This window comes from Dendronephthya gigantea, unplaced genomic scaffold (assembly GCF_004324835.1).
Source record: "Dendronephthya gigantea isolate DGI-Jeju-01 unplaced genomic scaffold, DenGig_1.0 000562F, whole genome shotgun sequence".
NCBI lineage: Eukaryota > Metazoa > Cnidaria > Anthozoa > Malacalcyonacea > Nephtheidae > Dendronephthya > Dendronephthya gigantea.
The window spans coordinates 13,944-35,677 of record NW_021163572.1 but is presented as its reverse complement, the minus strand read 5'-3'; the positions used below and the strand labels follow the sequence as shown (position 1 = coordinate 35,677).

The 21,734-nt window shown below is 34.0% G+C and overlaps 2 protein-coding genes and 1 long non-coding RNA gene across 3 annotated transcripts; 2 read left to right on the top strand and 1 right to left on the bottom strand.

Moving 5' to 3' along the window:
* Nucleotides 1–792: 792 nt before the first annotated feature.
* LOC114543820 (putative defense protein) lies at nt 793–2,619 on the top strand. Its single transcript, XM_028562660.1, has 3 exons — nt 793–1,164; nt 2,058–2,384; nt 2,477–2,619. The coding sequence occupies exons 1-3, from the start codon at nt 829–831 to the stop codon at nt 2,558–2,560; spliced, it is 747 nt and encodes a 248-aa protein (XP_028418461.1). The 5' UTR covers nt 793–828; the 3' UTR covers nt 2,561–2,619.
* Nucleotides 2,620–3,208: 589 nt separating this feature from the next.
* Nucleotides 3,209–7,422, bottom strand: LOC114543818. The gene is made up of 8 exons (XM_028562659.1): nt 7,209–7,422; nt 6,442–6,557; nt 5,717–5,780; nt 5,497–5,564; nt 5,115–5,220; nt 4,399–4,517; nt 3,689–3,828; nt 3,209–3,459 (listed from the first exon to the last, which is right to left on the bottom strand). Exons 1-8 carry the CDS (start codon nt 7,273–7,275, stop codon nt 3,354–3,356), a joined length of 786 nt encoding a protein of 261 aa, XP_028418460.1. The 5' UTR covers nt 7,276–7,422; the 3' UTR covers nt 3,209–3,353.
* Nucleotides 7,423–7,630: 208 nt separating this feature from the next.
* Nucleotides 7,631–21,380, top strand: LOC114543819. Its single transcript, XR_003690204.1, has 3 exons — nt 7,631–7,740; nt 20,200–20,252; nt 20,592–21,380. It is a non-coding gene; the product is annotated as an uncharacterized LOC114543819 (long non-coding RNA).
* Nucleotides 21,381–21,734: the final 354 nt, after the last annotated feature.

Here is a 21,734-nt window from a genome sequence, read left to right as displayed (position 1 = left end):
GCTTTCATTTTAATGCTCGTTACTACATCCCACAAATTACATTTATTGGGCAAATGAACACAAACCTGAATTACACATAACCGTATAATATTTCAACAGCGAACGTATATGCTCTATGAATGTCAGATTTGGTGGTGTTAAATTAGCACCGAAATTGGTGCCAAAATAGCACTTTCGATTTAACATCACTGCATTGTGTTGATTTGGCACCTACGGTGGTGCTATTTTAGCACCTCAAAATGAACGGTGTATGAATGTCTGACATGTAAAATACACACGACTCCGATTTTCGTATTTTCGAGCCGCGTTTCTTCATATTTCTTCAACTTCGCGCGCGTGTATCAAGTTGAGAAAGAAAACGAATGTGAGAGTTTGTTGTTATTCCTTCGTACACGTAAGATTTACTTATTTTTATTCACAAATGAAATCAGTTTTTTGTATACCTGAGAAATAATCAAGCTGATTTAATTAACCATTCCATTCAAACAACCTATAATATAAGGAGTATTTATTTTTTGTATACATTTAAAATTTTTTTGAAGGATTCCGCCTGTTGTTTTAGCCAATCAGAACTACAGAGTCCGCTCTTGACCTACGACAAAGAAATGCATGTTATTGCATCGTGCAATTGCATTGTCAGATCCTGTGCGTTCAGCGAAACCTGATATGGTAGCGATAAAAGCTAATATTGTTATACGCCTTCAGGAAGTGGTTGAACAACGTTGTTAGCTATTTAACTTTTTCTTCCGGTATTTAAGGTATATAAAAAAATATAATGTAGCCGTCACTACACTTCACATTTCATAGTTTTATCATATACAGCACACAATGTATGCACCGACACTCGTCCTGTTTTCAGTAATTCTTACTGAGTTAGTTTTAGGCGAAAGAACTGGAGCTCCACAACAAAGTTGTAAAACAATGACACCAGGACATCGTGGCACGTTTATTCCGCTGATTCCCAGACAGAAACAGCCGAGCGGGTATTCCCTCGATGCCAAATTGGAGAAAAGCTTGAAAATGGTTCGTGTAACCGTGAGCGGCAAAGCATTGAAAGGTTTTCTCATCCAAGGCAGATGGAGCGAAGACGGTCCTGCTGTTGGCAGTTTTCTTAATATTACGGAGGACCTTGGCGTTAAGTATCAAAATTGCTCAGATTTCAAGGTATAAATTGTATGACAGAAGTATAAAATCACAAAACTTCAAAAGAAGTCGCCCTAACTGTGCGGTCTAATACTGTAATAGGTCTAAACACAATCTGATATTTATATAACTCAAGAGTAGCAGCTAGAGAATGTATGAAAGGCCATGGGAAAGGAAGACATGTGTACGAGAAAGGACTTGCCTATGGTTGCTTTAATCCATAGACTATACTTATAGGTTTTATTCCGTATATGATACAATAAAAGGGCAAATAGAAAGTTGGCCAATTTTAATATTTCAAAGTATCGAAACTTAAAAGTCAGGCCCTGAATTACAAATCATAAAACAGAACATGTACGAGTAAAGACTGAACAATAGACTTTTCTCATACAGGCGTCAAACGTTGAAAGCCTAGTATAATGTTAGACGAAATGTGATTGGCTCGTTAGTTTTGCGGAGCTAATCAAACTCATGTGACATCAGGTTTTCCGCGTTTGACGTCATTATGAGAAAGTTCTATTGTGTTTGACATCGTTGATTATACTAATATAATTCGTACGTATCTCATCAGATATGAGTAAGCAATATAAGCCTACTGTCAGCACTGACTTATCCTATTATTATGCACAACACTTATCCTATTTACAGGTCATAAGAGGTCATAGCAATCAAAGACACTTGTGAGAAATTTAAATAATACTTTCGCGACCTGTGTGAACTCTCGTGATCTATACTAAGTATCAACGTGCACAAAGTAATTTATATAAAGCGCTGTGCAAGTGTGACATTTATATATTTTATCTGGTAAACAAATATGCGATTACTTTTAAAACGAAATTCTTCCTTGTTATTCAGCGTAAAGGTAACACATTTTACCCTTATCCTAACCTCATGCAAATATGTTCTACATTTAGTTTCATCCAGAATCGAGCGTGACTCACACGAATGACTCTGAGAAAGATAATTTAGTTTTCTACTGGCAGCCACCAAAAACAATGAACAAGGAAAAAACCATCACATTCTTTGCGACACTGGCCCAAACTAAAGAAAGGTTTTGGGTCATGCAGGCAAGTAACCCGTTAAATTTGGCCGTCTTGGAGGATGACACGTTCCTGGCAACGAGACCACCAAGTAAAGGGGTAGAACAAAATGAAAAACCCACAACGACAAGACCACCGAGTGAAGGGACGAAACAGAACACTATTGAAATTGTTGTGTCGTCATCCACACCCACAGAAAATGTGAGTTTCGTGTAGGGTGTAGGCACAGTGTCGATTCATTTTTGAAATTTTGACAACCATGTTGGTAATTTGAATTTTGTCTCTTTTTTTAGAAAGGACCAAAGGCGGCTTCATCAGGTATTTCATTGATAAGTATAATGCTGGTAATTGCTATGAGAATGGCACTGGAGATTTAAATGTACAATACAATCAGCTGCTATGAAAACATTAATGGCTACAAATACTTTGAAAATTATATTATTATTATTATATATTATTAATATTAATAATAATAGTATTATATAACATTATTATTAATATATTTTTGTATTATTGATGTATAATTAAGACGTCGGGAGTTTGGATAATAAACATGCATTAATGTACACGTATATGTACAAAGTTGTAAATAACTAATTAAATATATATATATAGAGTCCGTATATACGTAAATTTTGGTGGTATATTTATAAGTTTAGCCACACAGTCTGAATGCACATAGCCCTATATTAGTAAAATTTAGATCAATTCTACCACAAAAAACGGCAGGTATAAAAACCAATAATGTGGGCTCCTGTGCCGTATTCTCTGCAGGGGAAATATATTGTGGATTATAATACAATGAATATTGTTGTTATATAGGTGCTGTGTATTTTAAATGTGATTGGTTCATTCGTAGTCACATGACTTTAAATAAATGCAATGTTTCCCGCCAGGGAAACGAGTGAAAAATTGTTGCCCGCCTATTGTCATAACAAAGTAAAGTGGTTTTTTTGAAATGATGTAAAATAATGTTTTTGTTCCTATATATAACAAAGCACTTAATGTACACTACCTCGGGAAATAGTGAGTTTTGTTTTCCCTCGAGTTTCAATGTTTCAAACATTCAGACTCTTGGGAAAACAAAACTCACTACTTCCCTCGGGGGCATTCATTAAGTGTATAAATAGTATAATAGTCCCATAGTTTTGAAGAATCTCTTTATAGCAATCATTCCAAATTTTGCAAGAACGCTATGGATGCCAACATTGGTTTGGTCAACTCTGTTGGAAAACTAGTAGCGGTTTCCAAGATGGATAGAGTTATTTTGTTTAGCCTAAAACGGCATCAAAGTAAAATTAATACGACGTCTAGTCGAACATAGTCGTCAGCAATATGTTTTTGCAACTGTTAAAACTTGTTGAAACCTGTTCCTGGGGTGCAACACAACGTCGTTCAAACAAGGGCGCTTATATGATCTATATATATATATACGTAGCGATGTAAAACAAGGTTCTTTAGGCAACTATTTTTTAAGCAATAAAGCTAATAATAACCATTCCTACCATTCCTTTTCATCATCTGGAAGTTTCGGAATACTCTTTTTGTCTTTCACTACAAGTTTTGATTTGAAAGTTTTAAAATGACCTTCCACCTCTTTCTTTTGGGCTAATAGTTCTTGGCACCCAAGCAGGTTGATCGATTGCTAAATTTCGTTAGAAATGAGAAAAAAAAGAAATCAGACCAAAGAGCGACTTGTTAACATTCATTTTGTCACTATAATAACTATATGTATAGAAGGACTGGAGGAGTACATCTTTGATCAGGAGGCTGGAGGAGTACATCTTTGATCAAGGGGTTGTGCAAAAAAGCGATGCCCTGATTGTTCCCTTTGTGTAGGTATATAAACTTGCAGCACTGGTTATTGAGAAGAATTTGGGATTTCCTACATGAAGGGAAGTTTAGAGTACGTTTTTTCCTAATTTCACTATACCGTATCTTCTAGGTGCCCATCATGCAAACCAACCCACCCTCCATCACAAAACCCCTGTAATCCAGCTCTGCACATATAATGTGATAATTCAAAATTCATAGTAACAAGGAATGCGACTATTATACTTTTTGTGAAAAATTAACCAAAGAAACAAGCAGAAAATACCCTCGGAAGGTTACCATGCATACTAAATTTATGCTTTTATGTCTTTGTATAACATTTTGATGTATGAAATTACGGTATAAATCATAGGCAATGGGGAAACGTCGACTTTTAACTTACATAAAGCAACGCCAATTGATGAGCCATGTACTTGTGGTTGGAGCGATTAAACGCATCGTAATTCAACTGATGGGATAATGTAACTAGTTGGTTCAACAACCCAAAGGTACTGAAATGTTCTGTGATGATAATATGTACAATTGACAAAATATAAAACAGCTACAATGATATACAGGGTGTCCCAAAAAACCCGAAAACTATTGAAATCACCCATAACAATGCAATTGTTAGAGTTTGAATGCCTAAGCACTCTGTTGGGACCCACAAGTGTATAAATGTTTACCATACTCATTTTTATGCATGCATATGATGCAGTAAAATTTGCTTGTTCGCAAAAATGATATTTATTAACAATATTTACAATTTGCAAATATGGATAACATTATTTAAATGTGCATTTCAAGGACCATGATCTTCGACATGTCCCCTTTCTCTAGCAACACAAAGCATTTAGCATTTCATAAGTTGCATTAAATCCCCACAGGCTGAAATTCGTTAACATGGCATTCAAATTTTAACAATGAGTGATTTCAATAGTTTTCTTTTTTGGGGACACCCTGTATATCAGCACATGCACATTCCACATGTAACAATTACCACAATACAACACAATGTATAACACAAAGCTGTATAAGGAATCGTAGTTTGACACAATACATAACAACCCCCAAACTATCACAACCCAAGTATGTTTCACAAAAAAAAATCATTAGTACCTTCAAGAAGATACTCCTGGGCAAAAAATATTGGTCGTTCGGGGCTATCAATATAAGACATTACTCTTGGGAAAAGCTCGGCTAAACCACTGTATTGTAGATACTCCTAAATATGTATACAAACATTATGCATATTATGGACTGTGGTCTCGACTCTTCAAAACGGCTTTTTAGTTTTAATGACATATGTGATAATAGACATTTATGTCATAAAATTATCACAAATTACCCAAAACACACCAAAAGCCTTATATTACCCTTCAGCGCGCGCGAACCCAGAATATGTTTTACAGGAGGCATACGAATGACTTAAGGGGACTTAGCTATATGTATAATGTGTACCGATTGCAGGATTTCCCTCACCCCCTTGTCATGCACTTACCTCTAAGGTAGGTTGCGGACTTGGCAAAAACTGCAGATACTCTTCCATCTTTCGAAGAACAACACGTGCTAAAGAAGTCATGGCAAAATTGGAAACAAAGAGATGTTTTAAAATTGCAGAAATAAGTTGTATGTTGGATCAATTACAGGTGTTCTGAATACAAAATAAGGACGCCTATGCATTAGAGTATTTGAGGCACAAGAGTTAGTGTAAGTCTCACCTTTCGGTTCAAACGAGTTTTGAAATTCATTCTTATGACTGTTGGTGATCTTTCCACTTTTAGTCTGGTAGTTAGAAAAAGATGATTTACACTATAAACCATAGTCGTCCAGAAGTATTTTGTAATTGTCCCCAGAATATGGGAACATGTGGTTGACTACTCCTAAAGACAACTCTAACCATGGGGATACAGCCTAATAAATGGGGGCAAGGGGGGAGTAAGGCCGAGTAAGGTGCAAGTTAGATACTACAGGTTCCCGTTTCCTAAATTTAGAATCTCTGAAATGCGATTCGCCCCATTTTATGACTTCTTTTGTAGCAAAACTGCCCAAATTACACAATTTATCACCAATTTTGCCCAGCTATGTGGTGTAGCCTACCCTGTTTATCTCCCACCATTGTTTTGGAGTTGCTAAACTAAAATTTAAATGAGAAACACCAGGTTGATGTTCAAAGCCAAATGAGCGCCCTAACTAAATCACTTAGCTATATTATGGCTATATAGGAACCTATCACTGGATATATAAAAAGACAAAAAAATACCTAAACTCAAAATAGTAGTGAATGAAACTATAATAAATCATTGTAGTATTCCAGATGATGATATTATAAAAAATATCATACAACACTTTATGGATTATACATACATTGTGGTTTTCCCACTATATCAACAAGGTCAAACATGGACATGTTCATATAAAGATATTTCACTCCTACAGTACTTACAGTATACTTTCTTTTACACAAAGGCTCAAGTTGTGAGCAGAGTGTCAAAACTTCAATAGCAACATCACTTGGAGATAAAAGAACTTTCCACAATGGTTCATCCAACTGTATATCAACTTGAAATAAAAAAACAACAAAAATGATTTTGTGATTTATTAAATGACCTGTGAGAGCATCTATTAATTTTAGAACAAGGCACCCTTTTTCCCATGCACCAATATATACATATAAAATTCTTTATGCAATCTTTTCTTCTTCTAATTTAATTAGAATTGCATTTAGAAAGTATTACATAAGCTAAAAATAATAGTTTGATAGTTCAGCAAAAAAATGATAATAGTTGTATAAAGACAAATTTGCTGAACTGTAGAAGATCGATCCCCTCCTTTGCCATATTGTTGCAGTTGACAAAATGGTTAGGAGAATTTTATTAGTTTTGCTACTCATGTCATAGGCCTTTTGTTCCATAATCTAGCATCCATTTTAAGGGAAGGTATTTAGCTATCTGCTTTTTAAAGTTTGGAAAGTTTCTTTCTTATTGCACTGGTAAGACTTTAAAAAATTAGATGGAAACCCATTTGCAGTAATCAGTAAAAAGAAATGAAATTCGCAAGAACTGTAACTGTTTATACATAACCTGAAAATAAGTCTAACAAGTAAATGCAGGCATATAAAACTTTATTTTCATTCAATGTATTATGTATACATATAGAAATAATAAAATTGTTCCGTTATCTGGTTTTATACATACTGTACACGTACCGCACCTTTGAAACGTGGATCATATGCTAATGGCGTCCGCAAAGGATGGGACAGAATGTAATCTTCGGTCATGATATTACACTCTTTCGATGAAAATAATATTTATATCTACTGGAACACTGCATCTGTTGCGAAAATAAGGCGTCTATGAAGAAACAACCTGACAACCAGAGACGCATTTTGTATATATAATGACAAAAAACATAAACAAGACACCCGGTTCATCTGGCAGATAGCAGTCGCCCCAGAGTTCATGACGAGCTCAAGATCTGGAGATAGCGGAAATGACGCATTTCCCTAACTACAGTGAACCAGACTAGCTATCAATAATATTAAATTCTGTAATTGTGCGCTGTTGTCTCTGTTGTCTCCGGCATTTCTCTGTTATCTTGCTCGCTGTAAAGATTTTTTTCACTGATATCGAAATCTCTTATAATCTTTTGTTTTGCTGAGAGAAGTCATGTCGAGGTGAAATATCTGGAGGAAATTTTGTTGCAGAAAAAGGGCTCGTTGGGAAATATTCGCATCGAATAATCGGTAAATAAATTTTGTTATTCAAATAATTCAAATATTGCGCCACAACGCGCGAAAATATGCGGGCTTTTCCCCAACGTACTGGGACTGTTCACTCCAGTACGTTACACATTTAGTACAAGCCCGTCCGTTTGGGGTGTTTTTTACCGGCTAATGGCGGTATGGAAAGAGACGAAACGGGTCAAGAATCAAAACAATTAAAGTTATTAAACAAGTGTTCGCTGACGATGATCATATTTGAAAGGCGAAAAACTTCATGTAACACGCACTACACGCACGTGATCTCGCGGTCAGAACGTTTGTCGCAATGTTTAGTTATCTTTTTTGGAACCGGTCTAGATTTTGTCATTATGTTTAGTTAGGGACTGGTCATAATTTAGCAGGGGGGTGGGGAGGTGGAAATAGTGGGGGGGTCACATATTTTTTAGCCAGAAAAAAGGGGGGTTCATAAAATGTTAGACAGTTATAAGGGGGGGGGTTGCTTATTTCTGGTTGTAATTATTTCTTTTATACATGCTTAGACTTTGAGTTGCACTGCATAAGCTTTGCTTAGAACATTAAACAAAATTAGTTATAGAATTTAAAATGAAAAGTTATATAAGTCACTGTGTTAAAATATTTATATTTTAAATAGCAGGGTCTTTCACTAGAAATAACTAACATATTATGTTTAAAACCAAATTTTAACATATGAATATGTCAAGGGTGGGTAGTATCGGAGTTGTTGGAGTTTGCAACTGTAGCGAACTACAATTTGCGAGTAACTGTATAGACTACTTTTTAAAACTGGTAGTTTGAAGTTGTCGCGAACTATATTTTCTATATTAAAAGTAGCGAAGTAGTTGATTACTTTTTCAACAACAATCGCTATTCGCCACTTTTCGATTTTTTAATATCCCTCGACTATATACTCTATAGTTCATACACTATAATACAAAACTAGTCATTTAATATACCATGTCAAATCTCGTTTGGACCCACATTTTGTTCTAGAATTCTTTGGCTCATCCGCCATTAATCCATAGTATCAGAATATATGAGCATATTATGCTTAACATTTCATATGTTTAAAACATGTGAAATCAATATAAATTACAAACACGGATACCAGGAATTTTGTTGTAGCGAAGTAGCGAATACTTCGCTACATTTTTCTAGCGATATAGCTGTACACGTAGTCAAAAGAACCAAACTACATATTTTTGACAATAGCAGTAGTTGTAGGTGACTACATTATTTTAAAATAGCAGTAGTTGTAGCGAACTACACAAAACTTGTAGTCTACCCACCCTTGGAATATATATAAGTGGACGTATATAAATTAATTTTATTACTTTATATAAACGTTGTCAGAAAAATTTTTGAAGGTGTAATTACTATTTTGAATTGACGGTGCAGATTACAGTAGTTTCTCATTTTGAAGCAGTGTTTATCAAAACGTTGACGGATGGGGGGGGGGCATTTTTACCGTCTCGAACAAGGGGAGGGGGCATGATTTTTTGTGGATAAGGCAAGACAGGGTTGCAAAATATCATTCCTTAAAATATTGAATTACACCTCCCCACCCCCCCTGCTAAATTATGACCAGTCCCTTATAAGAACTATAAAGTTGAAATATCACCGTAAAAATGTCTTGTTTTTTTAACTCACATCTTGAGTTTACAAGATGATGTTTTTCGGATCATGTTTTTTCTTGCATTAATGTACCCATTAATAGCATTTTTTTTATTTTTTCAACAAAATTCACAATTTAAAGGGGGATAACCACCTTAATGGTTTTAATGGCTTATATTTGTCAACTAGCCCCAGTCCTTCCAGCCTACGATATCGGCAATTCTTGGATGCAGGGTATTCCTTAAATATTGTATATCATATTAGCAGTAGGGAGATTAGCAGTTAGCAAAAAATTAACCTTTATAGGAGAACAAAACGAGCTTACTCTTAAACCAACAGTGAAAACTACGTTCTCTTGGTACTGTCCGTGTCCGTCCCTCGCCATTTTGAATTTGAGGAAACTGGGGAGTGGGACGGGTTTCTGAACTGAATACTCAGAACAGAAGGAAACTCCAGTGAACTCGAAACTCTAATGGAAAAAACTTGTTTTAAAAACATCGCCAATATCGCACTATCACAATAGAGAATTATGATCAAAATTGTTTTCGTCTAGACTGACGGAAAAGCTTGTATCACGTCTCACCTTTTCGAATTTCAAAATAATTTTAAACCTATCTGTTTGTGTTTGGCTAAGAATAATAGCAAGAACAATCAAATTTCATTTGTTAGACATGACAGTGCACAGGGAATTGAACCCTATAACCCATTTCGGTCCCGACACACAGGCACTGTTTTTTGTTTTGGTTTATTTTTGGGTTTCCACCATAGGTATAAATTTTATAGCTATGGCAACACTTTGTGCATGTTTGTATTGTGTAAATTCAAGTTATAGCCTTAATGCATTAAACAAGCTCAATAGAACTATTTTTATTTGTATGCGAGCATGAACATGTGAGCCAATTAGGAAAAGGTGTAAATGTATAGAGGGAAACCGGAGCGCCCGGAGAAAAACCCTCTCATGCAAGATAATTCAAACACTCTTTAACGAATGCATTTGCTAGTTCTTTGAATGTTCGATACCTAAAAAACAAATGTGAAAAGTTAGTAACAAATGTTAAATGACGAAACAAAACACAATAGAACAATAATATATTAGAACATATTAAATTCACAATTAAATATAATTAGAATAACTAAAATTAGAATGCCTTAAACTCAAAGTAATAGAAGTAAATAAATTGAAAAATATCGTAACATATACCACAGGTAAGAGTACTTCTAATCACGTTCCACACTAAATCAAAAGTAAAACATTGTTTTCTTGACATCAAATCGAACTCGACGTGTAAAATGTAAAAAGAAAATATTTATAACACTAATGTAAAAAGTAGATATTTATTGCATTACATGTACGCCAGAAGATATTTGAGAAAGAGATCAATACGAATTACAAAATGTACCAAATAGCTTCATAACTATGTTTAGTCTCTTAGTTTATGTTTGTCTCAACAAGAAAGAAAAAGTAAAAAGATAGGATCCGAATAATGAGTGGGATTATTTTGGGATTATCCATATGTGTGATTAGCTCAGCATTAACAGAACCAGTCAACAGACTTAGCCTCATATCACCCTGGTTCCAGCAGAGATTTATATTCTTGACTCAAACAAAATAACACTAAAGAGCACACCACAGTCGGCACTTCCAAAGAGTCCAAATATGAATGTTACTGAGAAACCGCTTTAAACACTCTTACGTAGTTTTATTTCAGCACAACGTCATTTCCCATTTCCCACGAATTCCTAATCCTTACTTGAACTTTTTCTCCACTTTTACTTAGTCTTGTTTTTGCATCATATCATTTTCCATTCCGAGGAATTCCTAATCCGCCTTATTTAAAGAAAAACTTAACTTTCTGCACTCTTACTTTTATACTTTTGTTTTTGTGTAGTATCATTCTCCATTTCTAAGAAATTCCTGATCCTCCTTATTTAAAAAAATAAATTAACTTTCTCCACTCCTAATTAGTTTTGTTTTTGTGCAATATCATTTCCTATCTCCGAGGAATTCATAATCCCCTTATTTCGAGAAAAAAGAACTTAACTTTCTCTACTCTTACTTAAATTTGTTTTTGCACAGTATCATTTTTCATTTGGCCGAGGAACTCCTAATCCTGAATGTTTGAAGAAGGAACAACTAAACTTTCTGCGCTCTTTGTTAGTTTTCTTTTTGCACAATATCCTGTTCCATTTCCAAGGAATTCCTAATCCTGCTTATTCGACGAAGAAGGAACTTAACTTTCTGCACTCTTAGTTAGCTTTGTTTTTGCACAATATCCTTTTGCATTTCCGAGGAATTCGTAACCTTGTTATTTGAAGAAGAAGAACTTAACTTTCCATCTCCGCGGAATTCCTTATCCCTATTTGAAGAAGAAAGAAATTGACTTTCCGCACTTTTAGTTGGCCTTGCTTTTGCACAATATCCTTTTCCATTTCTGAAGAATTCCTAATCCTCCTTATATGAAGAAAAATGTAACTTTTTCATTCTTGATTAGTTTTCTTTTCGCACAATATCTTTTCCTATTTCCAAGGATTTCTTAATTCTGCTTATTTAAAGAAGAAAGAACTTAACTTTCCGAACTCTTCCCAAGTTTTGTTTTTGCAATATCATTTTCCACTTCTAGGGAATTCCTAATCCTCCTTATTTGAAGAGGAAATAACTTAACTTTCTGCCCTCTTACTTAGTTTTGTTTTTCCAAAATCCTCTTCCATTTCTGAAGAATTCCCAATCCTCCTTATTTAAAGAAGAACTTAACTTTCCACACTCTTGCTTAGTTTTGTTTTGGTGCAATTTCCTGTTTCATTTCCGAGGAATTCCTAATTCGACGAAGAAAGAACTTATAACTTTCTGCACTCTCAGTTAACATTGCTTTTGCACAATATCCTTTTCCATTTCCGAGGAATTCGTAACCTCGTTATTTGAAGAAGAAAGAGTCTAACTTTACACAATGTTGCTTAGTTTTACTTTTGTGCAGTATATTAATAGCATTTTCCATCCCCGTGGAATCCCTAATCGTCATTTGAAGAAGAAAGAAATTAAAATTCTGCACTGTTATTTGGCTTTGCTTTTGCACACTATCCATTTCCGAGGAATTCCTAATCCTCCATATTTAAAGAAGAAATAGCCTAACCGTCTGCATCCTTGTGAATTAAAGATAAAAAAACTTAACTTGCTGCACTCTTACTTGGTTTTGTTTTACACAATATAATTTTCCATTTTCAATGAATTCCTATAATCCCCCTTATTTAAAAAAGAAAGAACTTAAATTTCTACATAGTTTTCTTTTTGCGCAATATCATTTTCCATTTCTGAGGAATTCATAACCCTTCCCATGCATAACGGGAGTTCGCTAGAAGAAGAGCAATCAAGATAGTGATTAAATAAACATGCAAGGCTATGTATTTAAATATTGTAATTTCTCCAGCATGCAGTGCTTATTAGGCCATGTGATATATATTTATATAGTAATTTTTAAAGCATGCAATACTTATTGTGTCATGTGATGCAGGGCTATATATTTAAAAAGCGTGCGGCCATGCGATATAGGTCTTTTTTATTTTTTTTCTGAGATCTAATTAAAATTGACATGTTGAAAATAGAGGTAAAATAAAATTGGAATAAGAAATCACAAACCGTGTTTTGTTAAATATATACCTGACAGCTGACCCATTCTGTTCATTTCAACAAAAAGCTTCACCATCTTGAGTTTTTTTATTATCTAGGCAACGAGATATCCAAATAGTAATTCATACAACATGCACAACTTATCAATATGTCACACAAAGCTATATATTTTAATAGTAAGTTCTACAGCATGCATTACTTTTTATGAATGGTAATTTCTACAGCATGCATTACTTATCGTGTCATATGGTGCGAAGGTATATATTTAAATAATAATTTCTACTGCATGTACTGCTGATTAAGTCATGTGATGCGAAGCTAGATATTTAAATGGTAATTTCTGCAGCATGCATTGCTTATGATGTCATATAAAGCTATATAATTGAATACCTACATGCACTACCTATTATGTGGCGTGAAAGTAACATTATATATTGAATGTATAAAAAAGCACTAGTAAATAATAGTATGATAGCAGTAAATAATTATGAATAGAATACATTGAAATTCTAACGGTTACCGCAGGTACTAGAAAAACTTTTAATACACCGATGAGCATGGAGTTACCCCCTGGGGAAAACAAAATTTCACGGTCTTTCTTTTTGCTCATATTGACTTTTAATTGAAATTCTTGGTGTTCCACGGCCCGTCTACACCATTCTAGCAAAAATTCCAGCGTACGGCCCTGCAATGGATGTATTTTTTTATTCCTTTTCTGACATCAAATTTCAAGTGGACACGTTCACACTAAAGTTTAAAGTAAACATTTATACCACTACATAGAGAAAAACAGTACAATACAAAGTTGAACACAAACCGGGTTTTGTTAAATACCTGACCCATTCCGTTCATTTCAACACAAAGCTTCGACATCTTGAGCTTTATTTATCATATTAATTCCTACATTACAACATGCACTACCTATCGTGTTATTTGATACGAAGCTATATATTTAAATAGTAATTCATATGGCATCCGCTACTAATTCTTATGTCACGTAAAGCTATATAACTATCATTATGTAATTGCTGTTCAAATGTAGAAAAAAAATGTAAAAACAATAACTCTAACTACCTAAGAGAAAAGAGCTTAACTTTCTTTATTTGAAGAAGAACTTAACCTTCTGCTCCCTAGATTAGTTTTGTTTTTGCACAATATTATTTTATATTTCAGAGGAATTCCTAATTTTTCGTACTTGAAGAAGAAAGAACATAACTTACTGTAGTTGTAGTTAGCTTTCCTTTTGCACAATATCCTTTTCTGTTTCCGATAAATTCATAATCCTTATTTGAAATGAAGAATTTTGCACAATATACTCTTTCCATTTTCGAGCAATTCGTAATCATAGAATAGTAATCATCTTGCTTATTTGAAGAAAAAAGAGTTTAACTTTCTGTACTTAAGCTTAGTTGAAGGAGAAGTTAACTTTTTGCATTCTTCGTTAGTTTTGCTTTTGCACAATATCCTTTTCCATTTTTGGGGAATTCTTAATCCTGATTATTTGAATCACTCTTGCGAATTTTTTTTTTAAGCGCAATATTATTTTCCGTTTTGAAGTAATTTCTTTTCCTGCTTATTTGAAGAAGAAAGAACTTTACTTTTTGCACTCTTACTTAGCATTGCTTTCGCACAATATACTTTTCCATTTCCGAGGAATTTGAAAACTCCTTATAAATATATATCCTACTCAACTTTCCACACTCTTGCTTAGTTTTGTTTTTGTAAACCTTTGTTATTTGAAGAAGAAAGAACTAAACTTTCTGCACTCTTAGTTAGCCTTCCTTTTGCAAAATAACCTTTTCTGTTTCCCAGAAATTCCTAATCCTGCTTATTTGAAGAAGAAAGGACCTTACTTTCTGCACTCTTATTTAGTTCAGTTTTTGCACAATATACTCTTTCCATTTCCATTTCCGAGCAACTCGTATTAATATACTAATGCTCATTTTCTTATTTGAAGAAGAAAGAACTTAACTTTCTGCAGTCTTACTTAGTTTTGTTTTGGCACAATTCCATTTCCCATTTTCGATCAATTCATAATCCGCCTTATTTGAAGAAGAAAGAAATTTGCTTTCTGTACTCTTACTTACTTCTGTTTTTGCACAATACTCTTTCCATTTCCGAGCAATTTGTAATCATAGATTAGTAATCATCCTCCTTTTTCAATGAAGAAAGACCTTAACTTCCCGCACTTTAGCTTAGTTGAATAAACTAACTTTTTGTACTCTTCATTAGTTTTGTTTTTGAACAATATCATTTTTCATTTCCAAGGAGTTCCCAATCCCACTTATTTGAAGATGAAAAAAACTTAACTCACTAAACTCTTGCTTTGTCTTGCTTTGTCTTTGCTTAAATCTTTTTAAAAACCCAGTGAATTCCTAAACCTTCTTATTTGAAGAAGAAATAATTAAACTTTCTACATTCTTAGTTAGCTTTGCTTTCGCAAAATATCTTTTTCCGTTTCCAAGAAATTAAAATCCTCCTCATCTGAAAAAGAAAGAACTAACTTTCTCCACTCTCAATTATTTTTGTTTTGGTACAGTCCACTTTCCATTTCCGAGGAAGAAAGAAGAAAGATCTTAACTGTTTGCTTTCTTAGCTTTGCTTTTTCGCAATATCCTTTTCCGTCTCCAAGGAAATCTGAATCCTCCTTATTTGAAGAAGAACTTAACTTTGTGCACTCTTGCTTAGTTTTGTTTTTGCTGAATATCATTTTCTATTTCCGAGGAATTCTTAATCCCCTTATTTGAAGAAGAAAGAGCTTAACTTTCTGCTCTCTTACAGTCTTACTTATCTTATTTTTCCGCAATCAAGACTTCCCAACCCCTCTTACTTGAAGAAGGAAAAAGTTACTTGAAGAAGAAAGAAGTTACTTGAAGAAAAAAGAAGTTAACTTTTTGCACTCTATCTTAATTTTGCTTCTACACAATATCATTTTCCATCTATAGGAACTCACAATCCTCCTTATTTGTACATGAAAGAAGCTTAACTTTCCGTAATCTTGATTCATTTTGTGTTTGCGGAACATCAGTTATTTCCGAGGAATTTCTAATCCTCCTTATTTGAAAAATAAATATTTGTGCATTTTTACTTAGTTTTGTTTTTGCACTGTATCATATACCATTTGCGAGGAATTCCTACAGTTCGCTATATTTCAAGAAGAGCTAAACTTTCTGCAGTCTTATTTCGTTAGTTTTGTTTTTGTACAATTCCATTTCCAATTTCCAATGAATTCCTATTCCGCCTTATTTGAAGAAGAAAGAACTTTGCTTTGTGCACTCTTACTTACTTCTGTTTTTGCACAATACCTTTGTATTTCCGAGGAATTCGTAATCATAGATCAGTAATCATCCTGCTTATTTGAAGAAGAAAGAGCTTAACTTTCTGCACTTTAGCTTAGTTGAAAAAGAACTTTTTCGAGGAATTCCTAATTATGCTTATTTGAAGCTCTCTGGCGTAGTTTTGTTTTTGTGCAATATCCTTTTCTATTACCAAGGAATACCTAATTTTGTTTTCGCACAATCCGCCTTATTTGAAGAAGAAAGAACTTTTCTTTCTGCACTATTACTTACTGCTGTTTTTGCACCATACTCTTTCCATTTCCGGGCAATTCATTCTGCAGTCTTACATAGTAGTGATTTTGTGATCATTTTCCATTTCTAAAGAATTCCTAATCCTCCTTATTTCAAGAAGAAGGAACTTAACTTTGTGCACTCTTAGTTTTGTTTTGCCCAATATCATTTTCCTTTTCCACGAATTCTCTTTATTTAAAGAAGAAAAAACTTAATTCAGCCCTCTTGCTTTGGTTTGTTTTGCACAATATCACTATCGTTATCCGAGGAATTCCTAATCCTCTTCAGAACGGGTGGATAGAAGAACAATGAAGATTGTGTGGTTAAATGAACACAGTATAAAGGCTATATCTCCTTTGATAGTATTTGTTATAGAAAACAGGTTTCTACGGCTTTTTCCCGACACAGGACTAATGTAGTAACTGATGTTGCATCTTTGTTTCATGGCCAATTCATAATTTCTCCAAAGGCGAAGACAAGGATTGTATAACAGTGAAGTATATCCTCGTTCATTATAAATTTATCGCAGGAAAGCGGTTTCCAAATCTTTTTCACCACATGGAATTTGTTATGCCGTAACTTTCTCCGATTCCCAACAATTCAACAACCTATGATGGCTGTATGACACTCAATATATAATAATTTCAAAGAAAAAACAAGTGTTCTGAGCCAAACAAATTAATGCTTATAAAAACACGCCTTAATTCCACTTGACCAGAAATTGTCTTGGGGATCTTGGGATATGTCAAGGAATATGAATAAATAAACATAAAACTACTTAGTAACATTATATTGAATGCATAAAAAAGCACTATAAAATAATAGTAGGTTAGCAGTAAATAATTGATTGAATCGAGTATATGGAAATTCTAACGGTTACCGCAAGTACTTGAAAAACTTTGAATAGATCGATGACGATGTACCAAGGTTGTAATCTTCTTTTCGTTCATATTGACTTTAACCTTTTTATTAGTCCTCGGGGCCGTCTCTCGCAACCTCGCAAACATTCCAGCGTACGGTTCTACAGCAAGCAATACTTATTGTGTCATGTGGTGCGGAACTATAAATTTAAATGGTAGTTTCTACAGCATGCAGTACCTATTATGTCATGTGATGCAAAGCTATTTATTTCTGAAGTATGCACTAGTTATTGTTTTATATGATGCGAAGCTAAATATTTAAATGGTAAACTCTGGAGCTTGCAGTACTTATATTTTGTCACGCGAAGCTATGTATTTTTAAATAATAGTAATTCCTTAGCATGCCATTACTTATTATGTCATATGAAGCTATGTTTAAATACATAAACTACCTATTATGTCGTGTCAAAGTAACATTATATATTGAATGCATCAAAAAGCACTATTAAATAATACTATACCGTAGGAGTATAAAATTTATGAATTGAATACATAGAAATTCTAACGGTTACCGCAAGTACTAAAAAAACTTTGATAAATGAGCAGGAACCAGGGCCTTATAATAAGACGGGCAACAAGGATGTTGCCCCCTTGAAAAAGAAGACTTGCATGTGATCTTCCTTTTCGCTCATATTGACTTCTAACTGAAGTTCGTAGTGTTCCACTGGCCTTCTGCCGTATACCATCTTTATTCTTTTCCTGGCATTAAATTCCAAGTTGACATGTTCGCACTAAAGTTAAAAGTAAACATTTATGCCACTACATGGAGAAAAAAGGCGATACAAATTTGAAACAAGATATCACAAACCGGGGTTTTGTTAAATACCTGACCTGACCAATTCCGTTCATCTCAATACAAAGCATCAACATCTTGAGATTTTTATTATTATCTATGATGCAAAGCTATATATTTCAACACTAATTTCTACAGCATGCAGTACTTATTATGTTATCCGATGCAAAGCTATATATTTAAATAATAATTTCTACAGTATGCATTACTTAATACTTATTATGTCAATTGATGCAGAGCTACATGTATTTAAATAGTAATTTCTACAGCATGCAGTATCTATATTGTGATGTGATGCAAAGCTATTAATTTTATTACTTTTATTTAGCATTGCTTCTGCACGATATGATTTTCCATTTCCGAGGATTTCGTAACCTCCTTATTTCACGAAGAAAGAACTTAATTTTCCACACTGTTGCTTAGTTTTTTTTTTGTGCAATATAATTTGCCATCTCCACGGATTCTTAACCTCCTTATCTAAAGAAAAAAGAACTTAACTTTTCATCTATATTTCCACTCTCACTTAGCTTTGCTTTGGCACAATACCTTTCTCCCTTTCAGGGGAATTCTCAATCCTCCTCATTTGAAGAACTTAACTTTTTGCACTGTTACTTAGTTTTGTTTTTGCACGATATTATTTTCCATTTCCGAGGATTTCGTAACCTCCTTATTTAAAGAAGAAAGAACTTAACTTTTCATCTCCACTCTCACTTAGCTTTGCTTTGGCACAATACCTTCCTCCCTTTCAGGGGAATTCTCAATCCTCCTCATTTGAAGAACTTAACTTTTTGCACTGTTGCTTAGTTTTGTTTTTGCGCATTATCTTTTCCATTTCCGAGCATTTCATAACCTCCTTATTTCAAGAAGAAAGAACTTAAGTTTCCCCACTGTTGCTTAGTTTTTTTTTGTGCAATATAATTTTCCATCTCCACGGATTCCTAACCTCCTTATTTAAAGAAGAAAGAACTTAACTTTTCATCTCCACTCTGACTTAGCTTTGCTTTGGCACAATACCTTTCTCCCTTTCAGGGGAATTCTCAATCCTCCTCATTTGAAGAACTTAACTTTTTGCACTGTTACTTAGGCTTTCCTTTTGCACGATACGATTTTCCATTTCCAAGGATTTCGTAGCCTCTTTATTTCAAGAAGAAAGAACTCAACCTTCCACACCTTTGCATACTTTTGTTTTTGTGCAATATAATTTTCCATCTCCACGGAATTCCTAATCCTCCTTATTTAAAGAAGAAAGAAATTGAGCACTCATACTTATAGCTTTGCTTTTGCACAATATCTTTTTCCGTTTCCGAGGTATTCCTATCTCTTCTTATTTAAAGCAGAAGCAGCTTAACTTTTTGCACCCTTGCTTAGTTTTGCTTTTTCGCAATATCTTTTTCCATTTCCAAGGAATTCCTAATCCTCCTTATTTGAAAAGAATGAACTTAACTTTCTGCATACTTACTTAGCTTCGTTTTGCTTTGCTTTTGCTCAATAGCTTTTTCCATTTCCGAGGATTTCGTAACTTAATTTTCTGCACTCTGGCTTAGTTTTGTTTTTGTGCAATATCATTTTCCATATCCGAGGTATTCCAAACCACCTTATTGAGGAAGAAAGAACTTAACTTACTGCACTCTTACTTAGTTTTGTTTTCCAGAATATCATTTTTCTATTCAGAAGAATTCCTAATCCTCCTGACTGAAAGAAGAAAGAACTGAACTTTTGGTAGTCTTACTTTACTTAGTTTTGTTTTTGCACAATATCGTTCTCTATTTCCAAGTAATTCCTAATCTTCCTTATTTCTGCACAATTCCACCCTCGTTTTGTCAACATTGCTTTTTATTGCTTCTTTTTTCACAATCTAGCGAAGATCTTAAAATATTCGCCATTCCTGCAAGATATTTCCGATTTAAGAAGAGAAAAGTTGTCATATATATTTTTCTTTTTTAGAGGTTGTTAAGTTAAAGCAGTTTCATTGGCATTTAGAACTGAAAGTGGAAAAGGTATGATGGTTTGGTTTGGTTTTGTAGACATCTGGACTCCTGAATAAGCATTTTAGATTATTTGGTTGCTTGTTACAAACGGAAGGATATACTACACTGTAGAAATATAGAACATTTGGCTTCTTTCCAGCAGCAAAGTTTGTTTACTAAATCATTGGATACCTAAAAAGTGGTCTTGAAAAAGTATAAAGAATGCAACGCCAGTGCCCCTTAACTACATATTTCAATAAATATAACCTATATGAAGATATCCATCGGTCACAACTATGTCCTAATTGTTAAAGAGGGAAAGTTTTTCTAGTCGTGACCGTATAATTCTTTGTTTATTTGGTGCTCTAGTGTACAGAAAAGCACAAGATTTGCTGAAAAACAAATTAGGATGAACATTACAAAAAGAAGCTTATTTCTTGGAAAGGTACATCGTTGTTTAGCATCTTGATTTGAAATCGCATTGTAATTCGTAGTGGAAAAAACTTTTCAACAAATGGATATGGCCAGAATATAACATAATCTGATGATACGCTCTGAAATATTGCATCAATCATGTGTCGATCAATTATGGGATAATCCATCAGTTCACCATAAAGAGGAATAACTTATAAGCCCAATGGTGTTGACACTATTGAGGAAAAATACTCCGAACTCATATTAACAACTGGAAAGGAAGGTTTTCCTGCCGTTCCCCGTACAGCTCACTTCCAAAGAGTCTGGATATGAATGCAACTGCGGGACTAAATGAGAAGTTTGTAATAGACTTGAAGTAAAAATAAATTAATAATCGCTAGCTGTCCTTATAGACTGAAAGTAATGCATAAAAAGGCACATAGAGCTTATAGCAATAGCAATCACTAGCTGTCTTAAATAAGTTTCCTTATAGAAAGGCTGCTTTACTAATTCCTACATCATGTACTACTTATTATATGATCAAAGCTATACTGTTAAATACTAATTTCTAAAGCAAGCACTACTTAATTATTAGGACATGTGATGGAAGGGTATATATTAGCACACAGCATGTGCTACATATTATGTCACATGATTTAAGGCTATATAGTTTTATACTAACTTCTATAGACTATAGCATACACCACTGATATTAAAGAAAGCATGCATATATAATCCCAATAAAGTTCGCACGTGTGATATAAATTACCTATATTAATAATACATAAAACAATAATATAAAAATAAAGTATATATATAAAGTCAATAGCGTACTTCTGTGGCGAGGTCCTATAAATATATGCTTTATCTCTCAGGTTAGCCCGTCGTTGTCTTTTAAACAAACATTCTATATTTACATCTTCTGCGTCTCGCTATTCATCTCAGTTGTATGTGATCTCTGACGTCATGCTCAAAGTTCAACAAGCGTCTACGCACGTGTCAATCAGACCTATAGGGAAGCTGTTAATCCACTCCCCCCTACCCTTCCGATGAGGGCTCTCCTCATCAACTAAAATGGGAAATACATCTCTACTCCAA

What these genes read in the sequence shown, in the direction of transcription:
- LOC114543820 (XM_028562660.1), top strand. Translation starts at nt 829, where the DNA reads ATGTATGCACCGACACTCGTCCTGTTTTCAGTAATTCTTACTGAGTTA. An exon ending in AAAATTGCTCAGATTTCAAG is followed by an intron (nt 1,165 to 2,057) that starts GTATAAATTGTA and finishes TTCTACATTTAG; the next exon opens with TTTCATCCAGAATCGAGCGT. An exon ending in CATCCACACCCACAGAAAAT is followed by an intron (nt 2,385 to 2,476) that starts GTGAGTTTCGTG and finishes CTCTTTTTTTAG; the next exon opens with AAAGGACCAAAGGCGGCTTC.
- LOC114543818 (XM_028562659.1), bottom strand. Translation starts at nt 7,275, where the DNA reads ATGACCGAAGATTACATTCTGTCCCATCCTTTGCGGACGCCATTAGCA. An exon ending in ATATGATCCACGTTTCAAAG is followed by an intron (nt 6,558 to 7,208) that starts GTGCGGTACGTG and finishes TTTTATTTCAAG; the next exon opens with TTGATATACAGTTGGATGAA. An exon ending in GTCCGCAACCTACCTTAGAG is followed by an intron (nt 5,221 to 5,496) that starts GTAAGTGCATGA and finishes ATACATATTTAG; the next exon opens with GAGTATCTACAATACAGTGG.